This window comes from Chaetodon auriga, chromosome 11, assembly GCF_051107435.1.
Source record: "Chaetodon auriga isolate fChaAug3 chromosome 11, fChaAug3.hap1, whole genome shotgun sequence".
NCBI lineage: Eukaryota > Metazoa > Chordata > Actinopteri > Chaetodontiformes > Chaetodontidae > Chaetodon > Chaetodon auriga.
The window spans coordinates 25,106,066-25,124,293 of record NC_135084.1 but is presented as its reverse complement, the minus strand read 5'-3'; the positions used below and the strand labels follow the sequence as shown (position 1 = coordinate 25,124,293).

The following is an 18,228-nucleotide window of genomic DNA, read 5'->3' as shown; positions in this document are numbered from 1 at the left end:
GAAAGGTAGTAGTGTCGTCTTCAAGCCCACCTTAACTCCACTTACGCTTCTCGAGCTTTTCTCTCCTCGTTTCAGAGCTTTTGCACATTTTCCAAAAACGTTTCAAAACACAGAAGCACTCAAACGGGTTTTCCAGACCTCCAGACGTGCGCCTGAACCCTGATTGTCCAGTGAGCAACAGTCCGACAGCTCCACGCCAAGCGCTGCCGGTTGCTTTAGTGCAACTCCCTCAAATACTATCCCATTAAAATAGACCTCGCTCTGCTACAAAAGTACACATAGTAGTACAAGATAACAGTATTTTATAAGTACTTTGCTTTTTTTTTTTTTTTTTTGGCTACATATGAAGCATGCTTTCACAGTAACACAACAGCTACATATGTAGTAGTAGTAGTCGGGCTGCTTCATGCATCTTCCACCAGCGTCCAATGACTGAGCGCCATGAGCACACAACAGGAAGCACAGACAAACTGAAGCACTACGCACGCACACGCGCGCACACACACACACACACACGCACGCACGCACGCACGCACGCACGCACGCACGCACGCACGCACACGCACACACACACACACACACACACACACCCTGTATAGAGTTAGGCTGCTGTTTGCATAAAAACCCCACGTTGACCGATGAACTGAAAAACAAACATATTTCATGCTCTTCATATCTGCAGAGGATTCGTTTATTGGTTCTCGGTTCTTTCGATGCTGGAAAGAAAACAGAAAGGGGCTTTTTAACGGACAGCAGCGGTAACACTCGGGCTTCCATCATCAGTGCTAAAGGACTCTGATCACACGTGGATCTCTGGAACACTCAGTCTGTCAGATCTACCTGGATCAGGGTTTCATGTGGTAAGAAGCAGCGGAGAGTAAACCTGACAAAATTCAAGCTTACGCCCATAAAGCTGGCTAACGCCTCTCAGCGACCGTCTGATAACAGAAAGGAGAGAATAACATTTGGCTTCAAAGATGGCCACTTTCCTTAATTTGGAACAAATCATAACACTGGTCAGGTCTTTGAAAAAGGTGCCTGAAAGCTCTGCTCACCTACGTTTCAGACTTTTTAGAATCTTCATTGATGCCAATTAGAAATATGAACTAAAATCTAATCAAAGATCATCATGTGACCCATCAGAGGAGTCTGCATGGCGCCACTTCACCACCGTCGGGTACGTTTAGCAGCTGCATTCATCACTGAGACAAACCCTGAAAGGCCTTGAATTTACATAACATATTCCAGGACCTTTCCAGGACCTGCAGACACCCTGTTTAAAATAAAGAAATGAAGGATGTGACTCAGGTAAATGTTCTGCCAAGTTAAAGTACTGTAGGACTACTACTTCCACTCGACGACACGGAATAGCTTTGTATACAAAATATCTATCAACACCGTCAACGAAACCTAAACCACCGACACCAAAGATACATTTTACACCGAATACCATCTTTTACATTTACATTCATGTCATTGGATGAGTGCAAAGATGACGTGTAAACAGAACGATGCAGACAGGAATGATTCTATCAAACAAGCCGTCATGAGCTGCTTAGTTTACTGCAAATGTACTGTGCTGTACTGCATTCACGGCACTGTAAGTCACTTTGGATGAAAGCGTTGATACGACGTCATTCGTGTGTGATCGGAGAATCTCCACCCGTTTCTGTGTGAAGGAGCGCCGGCTGGAGCCTGAACGACGAGGCCTTAAAGCACGGCAGCTCTTCAGGATGAGCTATACGTTAACTCGAGTACATTCGTTATACGTGTGGCGTCCTCCACACCTGAGCCAGCTCCACCTGCACGGGCGTGGCCTGTTTTATCCGGCGATGTAGTGGAGGGTAACATTTCTCAAAGACTGGAGGCAGAAAAGTGCCGAGCGCCACCAAAAGTGGAAAAAACAAACACCTTCCCATAAGCTTCACTGACACGCTGGACTGACGTTAAAGTTTCTTTTTGTTATTGTCGACAAATCCCATTTAAAGACCAGAACCAACCACGTGTCCGTCTGTCTCTCAATACCTTCTGACTTCCTGTCTGTAAATCAGGAGGAAACAGGAGGAAATAGAGCCTTTGTAGGGACTATTTTCAGCAGCGGATGAATCCACATGTGGTGGTGTAATGAGTGTTTGTGGCAGCAGGACGGGATGTGTGTGTGTGTGTGTGTGTGTGTGTGTGTTCGTGGTGATGAAGGAGATCTATCAGCTGTGACACACTGAGCTGTTAGCGGTTAGCATTCAGTGCTAGTTTGAGTCTGAATAAAACCAGTTCTCCCTTTAAGTAACCGGTGCCTCTTCTGTTTGAAGGTGTATTGTTTTCACCTGTGATGGAGCTATGCTAGCAGTTTCTCCCTGCTCTCCAGTCTTTGTGCTAAGCTAGGCTAACACATGCTACAAGGAGCATACTTCCCAAAATGTTGTACTGCTCCTTTAACAGAAAGTGGAACATTATACAAAACAAGAAGTGGGTTCACTTCTGTCAGAGTTTATCCTTCACTACATCTCTGGTTTCACCCTGCTGAGGCAGCAGGTTGGTGGCTGGCTGGCAACATAAGACCACGACTGCCACTAAATTAAAATCACAACAAAGTTTACCAAGTGAATATATCTAAGGTTTCGCTCTATGTACAGGTACCAGGCAGTCGCTGGATTGGTCCTCGTGTCGTGAACCTAGAAGCTTCTTCAAACAACAGCCAAGAATTAGACGCAGAGTTAATCTGACTCAGGTCTGGTGTCATCAAGCTCCTGTCTGTGCTTTACAAACCCACCAGAGCTGTGAGGGCGCGACAAAAAGTGCACAACATGTCAGTGATGTGTGGATACAGACTCTGGCTCACTGACTCCGTCTGTGAGGATGAACCCTGTGACCCCGGACTCTGGATGGAGTCTTGATGCTGGTGGTGGTGCACGTGGTGCAGGCTGGACTTCATGCTACCGAGCTTTCAGTACAAATGGAGCTGATGATGATGACAACAAGGGCGGATTTACCATTCACATTGTTAATTGTGGATAAAAGCAGGCTCTTCATCTCTAGCTAGCAAGCTAATTAAGCTAACGTTAAATCTATGAGTTGACACAGTGTCCGACTGCCTTTTTAATCTTCAGAATTGACTTGTTTTAACATGATATGCGTCTGATGATCTGATGGCTACATGCTAAGACTGAGGCTAAAGCTAACAGGAAAAGTCAGCATCCTCAGTCTTCCTCAGTAGAAGCCATGGAAGCAAAGAAACCGTTAGCTTGCTAGTTCTTCTTTTCAAACTTTTAAGATCAGGATAAACCAGTTTGTTTGATGGTTTGTGACATTCAGGTATTTCAGGTTGGAGAGGTTGCTGGAGATTAAACTCTCTAGAATCCAGCAAAGAGCACGACAAACCTGCTAGCGTTAGCCTAAAGTCCAATCCATGCATCCTGGAGCATCTCGCACACGGCGGGGAAATGCGACACGCTGGATGAGCGAGCCGTGACTGAACTAATAAACAGAAAATGAAAAGCTGCTTTGCCTCGGAGGAAACTCATCACCGTAGGCAGTCAGCTAGCTGAACATGCTAACGTTTGCAGCTCACATTAGAGCAGACAAACACACTCTTCCACCACCCAAAGTCTCCATACATGGAGCATCTCCCGTTCTGCTGCCCCATGCTCACTGCGTCAACACGTGGACAAACTCAAAGCTGAGCTACGATTGGTCACTCGAGGATCCGTGTCAACGATCCGGACGATCGCAGGCAGCGATGGCTGCCGTTTGGCCTTGAAAGCACAGACAGAGACGAGATGACCGGACGGGTCGGGAGGTTCTGGGAACCAGGCCGGGACGTGAAGGTTCAACCAGAGGAGAGGACGAGTCGTCGACGTCACCGGGAAATACTGATCCTCATTCCATCTGATGCAGGAAGAAAACTGTTTCCACCATCAGACCTCAGCTGTGACTAAACCTCAAATCAGAAGATGAATACAAAAGCACATTTTCACCTGAAGTGTCTCTAAAATACAGAGGAGAGGATTCAGAACGCTGAAGGATCACTAACGACTGATCACCTGTTAGACTGCACTAAATATGATGCTTTGTGCTGACAAATGAGACAAAAGACGAGAAGCTGTCAATCATTTCTGTGTTTGAATACTGAAGTTGACCCACGCTCACATCCAGCTGGAAACGCCCAGTGTAACACTTCACAAAGCTCCATTTCAGTGCAGTAACCTATGGAAAAGTACCAAAGACTGGCGGAAAAAACAACATGATGCCAAAGTGTCCACGCAGTAATATTTGTTATTGCATTAAGATCTCAAACCCTGTTATGCAGTAATACTTACTGTGAGGAGTTTTCTTCAATTTGAAGAAACTGGAAAAGTTACTGTTGCTGCTTTTAGTTTTTATCGTCTCATCAGGGATCAGATCGCTTCAAACCGAACAGCTCGCGCTCACGATTCATCTGGACTTTCATTTTCTCTGCTTTTCTTCCATTTATAAAAATAATGGATTAGAAACTGCTGAGGGAGCGTCACTCAGGAGGAGCAGCTGCCTCCAAACAACTCAAATATTTCAAAGGTGATTTTAGATCACGCAAAGGAAACGTTTTCTGTCCATCAGACAAAAAGTCCCTCTCAGCTTAAAATGTGTTGGATTTTTCACACTTACGCCAAGAACGAGTCAAGTTTGTCAAATTAAGCTCAGCAGTCGCTCCGTTCGTGCTCCAGCTGCAGGACAGTCACTCACAGCGACTTCATTTCCTGTTTCTGCTTCAGTCATTTCAAAATGTCACCGTGAGACAGAATTTACTGCCGACTCACAGATTTTAGTCGAGTTTACTTTGAAAGGCCTGAACGGGAGCATCGGTGCAGAGACGCCTGCTGTCGACGTGCCCTCGCAGTACTTTTCCATAGTTTCACACACTGGAACAAAGTCGTGGTTAAATACAGTTTTACCGCTGACCCCCCCTCTCCTCGGAGCCTCTCCACAGTTCTACGCCTCGTACCCGGCCGACCGGCGCCGCTGGTGGTTCCAGATGTCGTCTCTGTGTTCGGGTCTGCAGAACAGCCGGGACGACTGGGCCAGCCGCTCCCGGTGCTCCCGCTCCCGGTCTCGCTCCCCGCCCGCTTTGGACAACAGAGGACGGCCGCCGAACTTGGAGGAGGACTGGGTCCTGTTGTCGTGAAGACCAGACGAGGAGAGCTGACATCCCGCCGACCTGGACATGTCAAACGAACGTGAACAGACACACAGAGGGAGAGGAGGGAGGCCGCAGTGAATATAAACCAGTTTGGACCACCAGAGGGCGCTCGAACAAGACCACTGCCTCTACGTTCAGCTCCACACACACACACACACACACACACACACACACACACACACACAGGTAATCCCACTCCAGTGCCTGAGTGGACGGACAAAGTGTCACATGTTCAACGATGAATTAAACATGACGGCGAGACAGAAATCTGACAGGCGACACGTCGGCCCTCGTCAATGATTGATCAGCCGCTCTGTCGGTGTCTGGCGTTGATTCGGGCCGACGGCGGAGCGGAGCAGCTGTTCACCTGCCGAGCGTTCAGCCCGTCTGTGCTACCTCACGTGAGCCGACGACGAGGGACTCACCTGCTTTTAGTGATTCTGTGAGGTCCATTATCAGTCGGCTGCTGGTGCTGACGAGGACACAGAAAAGGTCAAAGGTCAGGTCATGTTTTCAGGCCAGTGCTCACGAACGGACCAAAAACGAGCTGAAAGTGGCTCAAAATTCAGTGTTTACTTGAGAAAAAAGGGCAAAAACACAGAGAAAAACCACCGGAACTCCTCACCCAGGTCACCCTGTCCTGTGACTTCCAGCTGAGCACCACCAACCCCTCACCTGGCCACAGGTGTCACTAAACACACCTGTGTGTGTGTGCGTCGTACCTTGTAGTGGTTGCACTGCTGCGGGCTGCCGTTGACCTGGTAATACTCCACCAGCCTCTCAGCCAGAGCGATGCGCCTCAGCAGATTCTCGATGAAGCGCTGGATTCGAACTTTACCGCACGTCTCCTGTCGAGCCGCCGCTTCCAGAAACTTCTGGATGGTTATCACCTCCCTGGAAAACAAAAGCAGACTTCAGCACAGCAGCTGGAGAAACACACGTTTCAGCTTTACAGAAAAGCAGGCGTTCGGTTTGGAGGAGTCTGATGGAACATGTTACTGAGCTTCATCGTGGATGTTACGGCATTTGACCCTCACTGGAGACTGAATATCGAGTAATTTCAGCCTCTGCTGCTTCAATGTTGACCATTTTTTAAAACTCTGTCTCCCGTGAGCGCCCCGACTTCACGCGAATGGCTGGAGAAGCCGTTCAGTCCGCAGCGTCACGGCTGAGGGTTTACGTTATGCTTCCAGCCGTCTCTTAAAGTCACATTCAAAGATTTTTGGCAGACTGAGTTGACATTTCAATGCGGCGTTGATGCATGAGCAGATCTACCGTCGGGGGGTCCGGGGTGCCTGACCCGGGACCCGGCGTTCCACTGGGCCTCTGCGTGACAAATTGAGACAAAGTGAAGGCTAATTGGGAAAGAACCCTCTAAGCGAGCTGCTGCGGACGCTCCCCTTTAAGGCCTCCCTGTTTACCTCTCTCGTCGTTCCAGCTCGTTCTCCGAGGCGTTGAGCTGCTCCCTCAGCGCGGCGATCACCATGACAGCCACGTCCACCTGCCGGCTCAGCGACCTCTCCCTCTCGGCGACCTCCTGCCTCTCCTGGGCCAGGTGCTGCGAGTGGGCGCGCTCACACAGGAGCTCCGTGTCGGTCTGGGCGAGCTCCGTGCTCACCTTGGCCAGCCGGCGCTGCATGGTGGTGTCGGCCGCCCGCAGGATGCTGGCCAGCCGTCGGCGCACGGCGGCCGAGGCCGCGGCCGTCTCCAGCCCAGAGTACGAGTTCTGCTCTGGTGGTTACAGGAAAGGAGACAAAGTTTTAGCTGCTTACTCACGACCGTGTCTGATCGTCTGGCTGCTTGTTCTTAATATTAAATATTAATATCACACAAGACGGCAGCTCACAGACGAGACCGCTCAACGCCAAGAAAACACTAAAGACCAGCGTGACGAACAAAGACACAGATCAGACTCCAGCATCTAAACCTGAACGCACCGACTAGGCCCAGGTCCAGGTCCAGGTCCAGGTCTAAGTCCGGGTCTAAAGGGAGGCCAAGAGGAGCTGGAGGAGGGAAGGGGAGGTGATGGTGGTTGAGGTGATGGCCTGTGTTCGACTTTCTGATGGACATTTTGAAGTCCTCCTCATTTCTGCCTCCATCTTTCTCTTCAGCTTCATCCTCCTCCTCCACCTCTTCTTCTCCCGCATCTTCATCTTCTGTGCCCGCCTCCTCTTCATCCTCGTCCTCCTCGTCATCCTCCTCAGCCTGCGTCCCCACCCCGACGCTCTGGGTGCGTCTCCTCACGGAGCTGTAGGAGTGGAGGTAACCGCTGTCTCTGCTGTCGCTGAGGGAGCGGGCGTGAGGCGGCCGCCCCGCGCCCTGCTGCCCCCTGCGGGTCGGGAGGCTCATGTCGTGCCAGGGGATCGCCGCCGTCAACGGGTCGGGGAGTTTGCCGGTGATGCTGAAGCCGCCGGTGATCACGTCCGGTGAGCGGTACGAGTGGCGGTACTCCAGGTGGGCGCGGAGCGAGGCCAGGCTGCGGAAGCGCTCCTGCTCACCACAGCGGGGGCAGCGGAAGGGGAGGTCGCAGGAGGTGACGGTGACGGCGCCGCAGGCCTGGCCATTCCTCTCCAAGAGGAAAGAACCAGAACCTCTGGAACACAACTTCTGCTGCATCACTCCACACCTGGAGCACAGAAACACAGAAGAAGACGGCGGTCTGATGCGTTTACTCCATTTACAAGAGACGACGTTGAGATTTGATCTTTCATTTAAGTCCTTTATGAAATAAAAACACCAAAAACACTCAGAAACATAACCGATTAATCAACTTGTCAATTAACAGAAACCTCATTATTTTGATGATCATTGAGAAAACAAAATATTCTTTAGTTCAATGTTGTCTGTTTTTGTGTTATGTGATAATACTCACTTTGCATTATTTTCTGACATTTATTGGGAAAAATAACAGAAAAATGGACAAATAATGACCATTTTCTTGGTTGAAGCCCTAAAACTGCCTAAAAACTAAAAATTACAGATAATAACTGAAAGTGGAGCCAATCATGTCAACAAGGGGATGAAAAAGAAATATTACAGTGACCCAAACAAACAAAATGTATTTTAGGTACCACAGGTATAAATATTCATCCTCCATCATGAAACTTTTAATGTGCTGCCAGTGAGATTAATCCAGATTAATACATCATAATCTCAAATCTCTGCATGAAGATCCGCATGCTGAGAGTAATTCAGTTCAAAGTCCACGAGAGACTGAAAGTGTTTGAGGGAAAGACACCTGAGGACTGACTGAGCTGCTATTGGTTGACTGGAGTCCTCTGATTACCTGAAGCAGGTAAACACACTGACGCGGAAAAACAAGTGAAAATCTCCCGTTAACCTGCACCTTGTCGAAAAATGAGCATCAAATCAAATGATGCGCAGCTGGTTGACAGGCACATTTTATAAATCTGTAAATGCTGTAATCTGGGTGAGAGTAGCGTCAGTTAGCAGCAGCAGGACAGCAGTGTCATCTCTCCGTGAGCCAGGAGGACAGCCCGGATGACAGCAGCTGACCCGAGCTGCCAAACAGCGGCTTTATTCTCCGGACACAAACGAAACAAACAGGACATTTGTCCTTTTACACTCTCCCTTCAGGGTCCATTCAGTCCTGCGTAACAGGTCATCCCTCACAGGCTTTAGCATCATTAGCCGCCGTAACGTTAGCCGCTGGGCAGCGGAGGCTAACGTTAGCTAGCAGCGAGAAACAATCGCTGAATCACGACCGGACAGAAAACGGTGAACGTGCTGCTCTTACCGCGTGCGGTTTAACGGCGGATTGTAAATAAACCTCTAACCGTTAATGTCTGGCAGCGTCATGTCGCAGATGGAGATAGACAGGAGCCCGCATGATGTCATTCATTCAGGAGACACACCATGGACCATCGTCAGGTTAGCCACCGAGCGAGAGCAGCACGACATCCGGTTAGCCTTTCAAAATTAAGACAATGGAGGCCGTAACAGTGGACTACACTTCCACTTCCTTTTTAATTTCGTTGTGCCTTTTTTCTTCTTATGTTCTCTCTCTTAATAATTGAGCCCAGAGAAAAAATTCATGACGATCAGAAGTTATAAAGGAAGAAGAGTGACACCCTCCTCATCCTCCAGCCTGATGGGAACACTCAAACTGACCCTGAATCAAACATAAATCCGGTCTCATGCACACTGTTTGGTAGGTCGTCTCTGGGGAAGAGTGCTGAGCAACAAAGATGGAGCCAAACAGTTTGAAAAGAGTTTTATTTCTCATCATGATCATGTCCAGTGATGTACTGTATGTAATATATACACACAAACAGTGATTGTGTCTATGTCTAATAGCTCATTATCTCATCAAAGTTTTGTTTCAAAGGAACAGCTTCAGAGCCAGAGGTGAAGCCCGTGAGTAGCGGTCAGGTGCGCTCAGGTGTCATTGGCAGAAAATCCAAGCCAGAAGGTGAACAGGGGAATCTGATGAACTGTGGTCTCAATACAAATCTGCATTTGCTGAGAAAAAACTGCTGTTAAAACCAGAACAAGGAGCCTGAAGCTGCAGTTCGTGTTATTGAGAAAGACCAATCCTCTCAAAATTCATCAGCTAGGTTAAATTCTTCTTTTCACAAGTAACTCTAAAATGTTGAATTTGTGTTTAATTACAGCATCTTTCAAATCATTCAGATGTCATAACAATCTTCCAGCACTGGGGGGCACCAAAGTTTGACTCCTACATAAAGTCATCCCTCAGCCGCTCACGCTTCCCTGCATTGCTCCTTGTTTTCTCTCCAGACTCTGAGAGCCAGTCGGGACTTTCTGCCTCTAGAAGCTGACACATAAAGTCTGAACTCCACAAACCTCTGCTCTCTTCCTGCTGACCGCAGTGAATGTCCTACTGACAGTGCTGCTGGTAGTTGAGCTTGGCTCCCAGCCTCGTTCCTGCCAGGTGTTTGTTGAAGGCGTCGTCCATCTTCTGGCTTTGTTCTGCTGTAAAGTGGTTCCTCCAGTCCCCGACCTCGCCTGCTCGGGGACAAAAACATCACACCGTTAAACTCCTGCGTCCTGATTTTCCCTGAAATATAGCTTTAAAACAAAAACATTGTATGTGCAAGACTGTAGTTCAAATATTCTGATTCACTCTCTGAGATGAGAAGATTGACATCAGTACTGATTCAGTTCCAGTCTGTATCTCCATTAAAACCACAAACTGCTGGCTGTACATTTCTGTTTGTGTAGAGATTAAGCACGTGAGTTTCGGTACGTATAGAAAGGTGTGTGTGTGTGTGTGTGTGTGTTCCTCTCCTTTCACTCTTTAAGGCTCCAGCTCTGTTTTACTACAGGCATGAGATAAGTGAACTTTATGACATGAAGTCCCTGTGAATAATTTACCTGTCCTCCCTGCACTCACAGAATACCTGGTCACGAACAAGCAATGATGCTTTTCAACATGGTGTCACCTTCCAGGACGCAGACGTGTGTAAATATGAGTTATTTGACCTGTAGTCCACCTGTTTGCTTTCAGAACACTCTGCTGCTTTCTTGGACTCATTACACAAATACATGTTGCAAAGCCAAGCAGCCGAGACCAGAGAGACAAATATCCATATGTTAGATTACAGGAAAAGACGACAGACAGACAGTGATGCAGATGCAGAACACAGAACATGTGCTGTACGTGCAGTGAATGTGCTCACTGCAGTAGAGTTTGAGTTTTTTAAATAAAGAAGAGTAGAAAGGATGAAACGGGTCATAACTCCAGTAAAAACAGAACTCCTGACATGTTTGAATTCTCTGGGTCACCTTTTCTGAACACGACGTCTCCCAGAGAGTGCAAGCCGGAGGAGCTCTGCTTCATGGCCTTGAAGGAGCTCTCCTCTGTGATCTGCTGGACCTGAGCCTCCGTCAGGCTGCAGCCAAAGAAGGTGGAGATCAGACGGATGCCCTTGCTCAAGTCCTGTAAGACGGGAAACAGAAGCAGAGCCGTCACAGACAGACACTGAAGTTCTACCCGAAACGCTTTGGACTGATCGATTTTCTCCCTGCAGGCTGATTTTTCTGAGAAATTAACTGAAGCCGACGGCTGAGTGGAAGAAAGGAAATCTATTTAAACACTGACGATGATTAAAAAACAGTCAGCAGAGACTTTAAGAAAGCAATTTGAATTTATCACATTACACGTTGACTGGAGGCAGCATGTGCTCGTTTATCACAGCTGAAAACAGCAAAGTCTCACATGCTTTAACATTTCACAGGTTCAAATCAGATGATTAATCTTCTGCATTATAGAGCCGCAACCAAACAGTGTGTGTCTGATCTACCTGTTTCAGCTCTTCATAGGTGACCACCATGACGTTGGGATCGTCCAGCCTCTTCTCCCAGGCCAGGACGTGGTCAAAGTATGAGCCCCAGGGAACTAGAGCAGAAAACAACGCAGACAATCTGTCAGGAAATGAAGGAGGTGGCTCACATATGCTGTTTTCTGCAGGGCTGATGGGGGAATAGCTGTGCAGTGTTCAGGCGTTGAAGGCCGGTGATGGGGAATGGCAGGGTCAGGGTTACTGCAGAGCAGCTGGGAGTGGCAGCACCTGAAGCTGTGAAGCTGTACAGTTAACCTCTGTACAGATCTGTGATCTGTGGGCGGTGATGGTGACTCACAGCTACAGGAGACTGACGGAGCACAGTTCAGGCAGCTGGAGCGACGTGTCACAGAGGCTCCACAGCTCCTCACGCTGCTTTCTACCTGTTCGACGTGGACAGGATGATTCCTAAGATGCTTCTGCGTATAACTAAATCTCAGACAGCCCTGAATCTGCATCAGGATGCTGCACTGATTTATTTTCCAGCTCTGCTTTAAGTGCACTGTCCGCTTAACAGTTACTCTATTTATGTACACTTACCTGTAATTGTGCGTTTTTACATTACAATACTTGTATTTACAAAAATCAGTGAGGCTGATGAGCTCAAACATTAACTATATTGTGTTTGTGCTGGTTTCAGGTGAGTTAGTGTCACAGAGGATTGGATTGTTTTATTGATGTTTTACACAGAACGACTGGACTGTTTCAGAATCAGGTCGTGACCGAGAAGATCAGAGACGTCTTGCGTGTCTTGATGTCGTAAACTCTCTGAATGAAGCACCAGTTGTTTTAATTCCACTTGGGTGTAAATCCATGCAGCATGTCTGCAGTGACCCTGCTGAGTCAGCCGTTTATTAGCTCATAAACACAACAGAGCTCAGACTCATGAAGTCAAACTACGTGCAACACAAACGCTGATATTTCAGTGTTGAGGAGGAAAAACCTGCTAACTTTGTCCAGCAGCTGTCGAGAGTTAAATATTTGGATCAGTCAACTTCAGGTTTGACCAATTCTCTGTTTGTCATTAAAATAAAATTTGCTCCTCAGCCATCAGGCTGAACTTTCCACCATATTTGAAAGTTTTTGAGTTTTCCTCTGAACAAACAGACTTTTGATTTAACGTACTGCCTCGTCCTCAAACGTGGTCCAACGGACACAGAACAAAGAGGGACTGCTGAGCTGCTGAATGTCTCACCGTCTCCACTCATGAAGTTGGAGTAGAAGGTTTCCCAGGACTGTCCGGACGGGAGGACCGGGTTGTTTCTGAAGAAATGATAGTAGGACACCAAAGTGTCTTTAGGGTTCCTGAAGATCACCATCATCTGCACGAGGAGGGAAACACATTTTAGACGAGGAACCAGACGAGGAACCAGGCGAGGAACCAGACGAGGAACCAGGCGAGGACAGAGGAGCAGGGAAGAACATCCAAAGCAAGAAATAAACTTACTTTAGTTTTCTTTGCGTAGAAGGAGGACGGGATGTTGTCGGGGTGCATGTGAGTCCCCAGAAACCTCGGAGAGGGAGCGTCCTCCACAATCTGGGGGGGGTTGGAGTTGGACAGGAGGAGTCAGCTTTATTATTATTATTCTATATTACTGCATTTCACCCTCCAGTACTGCAGTATAACACTGGCTGTGGGTACTTAAATTCCTCTTGAACAGTTTCTACTTTCTATTTCTCTTCTATTTTTATTCTTTTCATGTATTCTATGTATTTGGAATTCATTTTTTTTTACTCTTCTTTATTTATCTGTAATTATTTCTGTCTTTATGCTGATGCAACATCTGAATTTCCCCTCTGAGGATCAATAAAATAATCTAAGCCTTCACATCCACCCACTGGCTGTTTGGACCTGTAGATTATTTTGTTCGACAGAAAATAAAGGATGGCTACCAACAGCAACATCCAAGTGTTAGAAAGAACATGCTGCTCAGGTTAGTTTATGAAGAGGAAGACAGATTTCATTTGTTTTACTTCAACGCTGAAGCAGGAAATGCAGTTTTCATGTGTCTGTACTCAGTTAAAGACTGAGGCCTGAGTTTGATCCTGAAAAGATCAACAGTGACCAACGTGTTTACTTTATTAACATAAAACCACAAACTTTCCCTCAGATTAAAGTCAAAGTCTTGAACGTGACTCCAGATTAAGAGTTTAAACGTAATCTAAGCGGAGAGACGGTCGACAGATGCCACATATGACAGCTTCTTCCCACTGACATAAAGAGATTTTAGTCTGAGGACTCAGAAAGAAAGAGAACAGAGAAAACAAACATGGAGGAAACAGACGTCAGATGGACAGACCTAATCTGACACGTGTGTGTGTGTGTGTGTGTGTGTGTGTGTGTGTGTGTGTGTGTGTGTGTGTGTCACTGTACACACTGGCAGCAGCAAAGATAAACAAAGCTACTATTTCTGACTTTTCCCACCTTGGAAACTTAAACATAAGACACCGATACGTCACTTCAGTGGATTGTTTACAGCGTTCATCACCTCAGATCATCAAGATTTAATGAACATGAATATTTATATTAGTGAACGTGGTGAATTGCCTTTTTTTTTTTTGGAGAACTCCTCAATATAAAATGAAAGAAAATATGAAAATATTCTGTTTCTGTGGTACTTGAACTTGTACTAGACGAAGGCTTCTTCTTCTTCTTGTTTTAGTTGCTGATTTTTCTTAAATGAGGTGTGAGTCTGATTGATGCGTTCGTTCATGGCCGCCTCACACGGGAACATTATCCTATTCTGACTGCAGCGACACTGAACTCTGGCTGACATCTGACTGTCAACAGATCTACAACCGGAACATGAGTTTAACGAGGTTTGATTTGCTCCATTCGAGAAGAAACACCAGATAAGATAATGTTTTATTGATTCACCGCAGGGGGAAAAAAAAGTACAGATTAATGAGTACAGATAGACGTGAACGATTGTAAGTAGGCCGAGATAAGAGCTGATTAAATAGAAACTAGAGCAAACAAACGCACACTGAAATCACAGTACAAGTACACGTACAGCAACCACCACTACTGCTGTGCTGTAGGTGATGACGTGAGAGATGCTGTTATTTTATGGACCCGGCGACTTGCAAAATGTTGATGCCGATCGTAAGTTTACATATTTCTTTCTTTTTCACCAAAATGAGGAATCTTGTCGTGCACTATCCACTCAGAGTGCAGCTTTATTCAGCTTTTATATGGTCCTGTAGAGAGATGGTTCAGCCCAGCGCTGCTGCAGCTGAAACATGACCGTCAGCCTGCATGTACACACGGATCTGAAGCACAGCGCAGGCGAACGTATCGTCACATTAACACCTGGTTTCTCAAGCGCGTGTCAGTGTGCTGAGGTTTATACTGCAGAGAGGACGAGCACCAACCACAGCGAGCTGCCGTGACTCCACCAGCTCACCTGCAGCACTTCATCAATCATCATCACAGATCAACACCTTTTCCACCTGCACCGCTCCACCACAGCGTCTCCTCTAATCCTCAGTGGAGGGTTTCTGACCTTGTTGATGTGGCCGTACGATGGTCAGTGACTCTGTTCACGCTACAGAAAGTTATCTGAGAAATGTTATTAGAAAAATAATCAGTGACGCTTTAATCTGTCAGTTATAGCTCAGATAACAGAATGCTGACTCACAGACACACACTATCTCTGTCTGTGCATCTGCATGTGTCACGCAAACACTATCTGCAACACACACACACACACACACACACACACACACCTCCAGTGAGTACCTTTAAGGCGTCTGGTCCAAAAAACTCGATCAGTGGAGGCATCTTGGATTCCAGGTTCATCCCTTTGGTCGCTGCAATGATCTTCCTCAGCACCCCGACCATCCAGTTAAAACCTGCACGCACACACACACACACACACACACACACACACACACACACACACACACACACACACACATACTTAGACCCACTGCAGTCAGACTCACAGTTAAAAACCACCAAACTCCTTCTTTGATTCTGTCTGTCTGACTGATCGGCTCTTCAATTATGGTTCACATTTAGCAGCTGTGGAAACATCAGTCTGGATCATTTAAACGTGTTTAGGGGCAGGTTAAAGTGAAAAACAGCATCCTTGACATGTGATTTGGGGGCTAATTAAACATGAATTTGCAGCATCTCCAGTCAGTCAGTGGTGAGAATTAGTTTGTGCTTAAAAAATGGGATGTGGGGACAGAAAGAGGTGACAAAACCCAGCTGCTGCACACACAGACAGCAGGAAATATTACAGGCCAGTAAACAGCAGCAGGTCAATGTGAGTGCTGAGGTGAAGGTTGGGCTAAACCTCTTCGACCTCCTCCATGTTTCACAGAGGCAGCCTTTATATGGAAAGAGACAAACAGGCTCCCATTGGCTAAACTGATGGAGGGCACGTACCTATGGTCACACTCCCACAGATACACAGTTCTGTTATCCACAGTCCAAACTGGCCCTCATGCATGGAGATGTGCTATCTGAACTTCCTCCAGAGAGGATTAACTCATCTGTCTTCACGTCGTCTCTCCATTAGTCAGTTCTTGTTCCAACACGTCTCAAAAAGTAACACAACAAAAAGAAAACATGCCACATTCCTCGAATGCACCGCCGCAGCAGGAAGGTGAAAAGTACACAGTGAGTGCTGCGACGTTACAGGTGGTGTTAACATGGAGCTCTTAAAGATCAAATCATGACCAAAGTCAGTCAGGTATGACCGCAGTGCTCAGAATTCCTGCAAAGTGATGTCAGTGAAGGGCTCACATGCTGATGATAAGGAGGCAGATTTGTCACGTCACCTCTCTTTATACACTCATTATTCTTTACCTCTCCACCGGATGCTCCCCGACTTTTCTACCTCCACTCCTGATCCTGCCCACCTGACTCCACTCACCTGAGCTGTCTTAAAAAAACTTTATCAATGACTTATACAGATGTCTGCCTGTGCAGCTTCTGTTCATGAGTAAATGTTGTAATTGGATCCCTGCTCACCACATTTTGGATAAGCCACCAGCACGATGTCATCCTCTCGGGCCTGGAAGCTCTCCATACGCTTCAGATGATCCTCGGGACACATGATGTGGGGGTACAGCACCCCCTTGTATCTGTACAGCTTATCCTCCTCACTGACGTTCTTCGCCATCTCTGTCTTGGAGACCAAGGTGACGACTGAGTCGCTCATTCTGAGTCAGTGATTTGAAGCAGCACAGACGAGAAACTTTGGCGTCTTTTCAAAGGAAATCAAAGGAAATAAACCAAGAGCAGCTTTCACAGAGTAAACAGGGTGTAGCCGGAAAAAAGTGACGAATACTTTCGGTGCAGCTGTGACTGTGGCTATGCTCTGAGAGTCTGTGTGCAGTGCTTTAAGAGGAGGAGGCCGGCTCCTCCTCCTCCTCCTCCTACACACGCACACACAATATTCTGTCAAACTCAGCTCAATCAGCAATCACTTTTTTTCACTTTGTCATTTCGTGTGTAAGAACTCGAGGAGAAACTCCTCCACAAAAACTTCAGACATTAGGAAAGAAAGGGGGACATTTGAAAGCCGGATCCCCAGACGCTCGGGGTGCAGAGGAGTCTTCCTCCCTCACTTTCTGCAGGCCTTCCTCTTGTGTAACTGTGCACTCTTGTACTTTACTACAAGATTGAAGCAATAAAATAATCATTAAATTGCTCTCCAGAGAAGAGCTTATGACCGTCTTATGTTTTCCCTTTGCTTATTGTTGTGCACTGAATTACCATCACCAAACCGCCTGTATGTGGAAATTTACTTGACCGGATTCTGAATGTTTTCCACATTCCTCACATCTTTAAACGTGTGCCAGCGATTTACTGTTGTACTTCCTACCTTTGGTGTACTTGCAGAGCAGGTTCTGAAAAAAATGTCAAAATCAAAACAACATCCTGACTGTTTCTCTTTGGTACAGATCAACCTGTTGATGGCATCACCATGACATCATCCTAAAACTGTCCCTTTGCTTACCTTTAAGAGAAGTTCAGGGTCAGTATTTTTGACAGGGCTCAAGTTTAGAAGTTGCAGTGAAGGCAGCTTGTTGTGTAGGCTGTGGCCTCCTGAACAGATGACTTGTGTGTGTCAGCAGACTTAATTTCACATCCTCTCTTGATCTGTGGCAACAAGCAGGAATCATTTCATATGGTTCACTGACTCTGTTTCATAAAGTTCTCTGGAGTCAGTCAGTTAATGATAATCACTGAGTAAACAAACAAACAAACAAACAAACATGTCTTCTGTGATTTCTTCCTTGATGGAGCGTCATCTCCAAGATCCTGAGGATGCTAAGTGGAATCAGGGAGACCTGACAGTCCTGTGATGGCATCTAACTAATGCCTACAGGACTGAAGGCCTACCGTGTGCCTGGAAAATTCCAGCAGCTTCTCCAAGACTACTTCAAGATGAGCTTCACCTCTGGCAACTTCGCCATCAACTGTCGACAGCTGGAGGTCTGCTCGTCTGTGATTTGTTCGCAGCAGCGATGAACCTCCTTGTAAAGTCAGCAGGGAAACCTCCCAACAGTCTCCAAACAGCAGGTGGATGGTGGAAGACGTGGTAGAGCTCACCAAAGCAGCCAGGATGGACTTCAAACCATCCAAATCCAGAGGCCTGGTCCTCAAACAGGGCTGTGTTTTTGATTTAACACAGGCAAGGATGACACTCCATCTGTCACCGATAAGCCTGTAAAGCCAAGAGAGGTGGCACAGAGCCGAACTGAATGACA

General features: G+C 46.9%; 2 protein-coding genes across 4 annotated transcripts; both read right to left on the bottom strand.

Moving 5' to 3' along the window:
- Positions 1–312: 312 nt before the first annotated feature.
- On the bottom strand, positions 313–9,082 carry znf365 (zinc finger protein 365). 2 transcript variants are annotated; one of them, XM_076742974.1, is made up of 6 exons: positions 8,971–9,082; positions 7,111–7,799; positions 6,595–6,904; positions 5,896–6,067; positions 5,599–5,645; positions 313–5,191 (listed from the first exon to the last, which is right to left on the bottom strand). In XM_076742974.1, exons 2-6 carry the CDS (start codon positions 7,787–7,789, stop codon positions 4,966–4,968), a joined length of 1,434 nt encoding a protein of 477 aa, XP_076599089.1. In that variant the 5' UTR covers positions 7,790–7,799; positions 8,971–9,082; the 3' UTR covers positions 313–4,965. The 2 variants fall into 2 exon arrangements, with proteins under 2 accessions (XP_076599089.1, XP_076599090.1); XM_076742975.1 differs by having other exon boundaries at positions 8,931–9,057.
- Positions 9,083–9,433: 351 nt separating this feature from the next.
- Positions 9,434–16,812, bottom strand: sult6b1 (sulfotransferase family, cytosolic, 6b, member 1). Of its 2 annotated transcripts, XM_076743380.1 has the most exons (8): positions 16,484–16,812; positions 15,242–15,354; positions 12,947–13,036; positions 12,695–12,821; positions 11,461–11,555; positions 10,943–11,096; positions 10,001–10,162; positions 9,434–9,655 (listed from the first exon to the last, which is right to left on the bottom strand). In XM_076743380.1, exons 1-7 carry the CDS (start codon positions 16,671–16,673, stop codon positions 10,035–10,037), a joined length of 897 nt encoding a protein of 298 aa, XP_076599495.1. In that variant the 5' UTR covers positions 16,674–16,812; the 3' UTR covers positions 9,434–9,655; positions 10,001–10,034. The 2 variants fall into 2 exon arrangements, with proteins under 2 accessions (XP_076599495.1, XP_076599494.1); XM_076743379.1 differs by having other exon boundaries at positions 9,434–10,162.
- Positions 16,813–18,228: the final 1,416 nt, after the last annotated feature.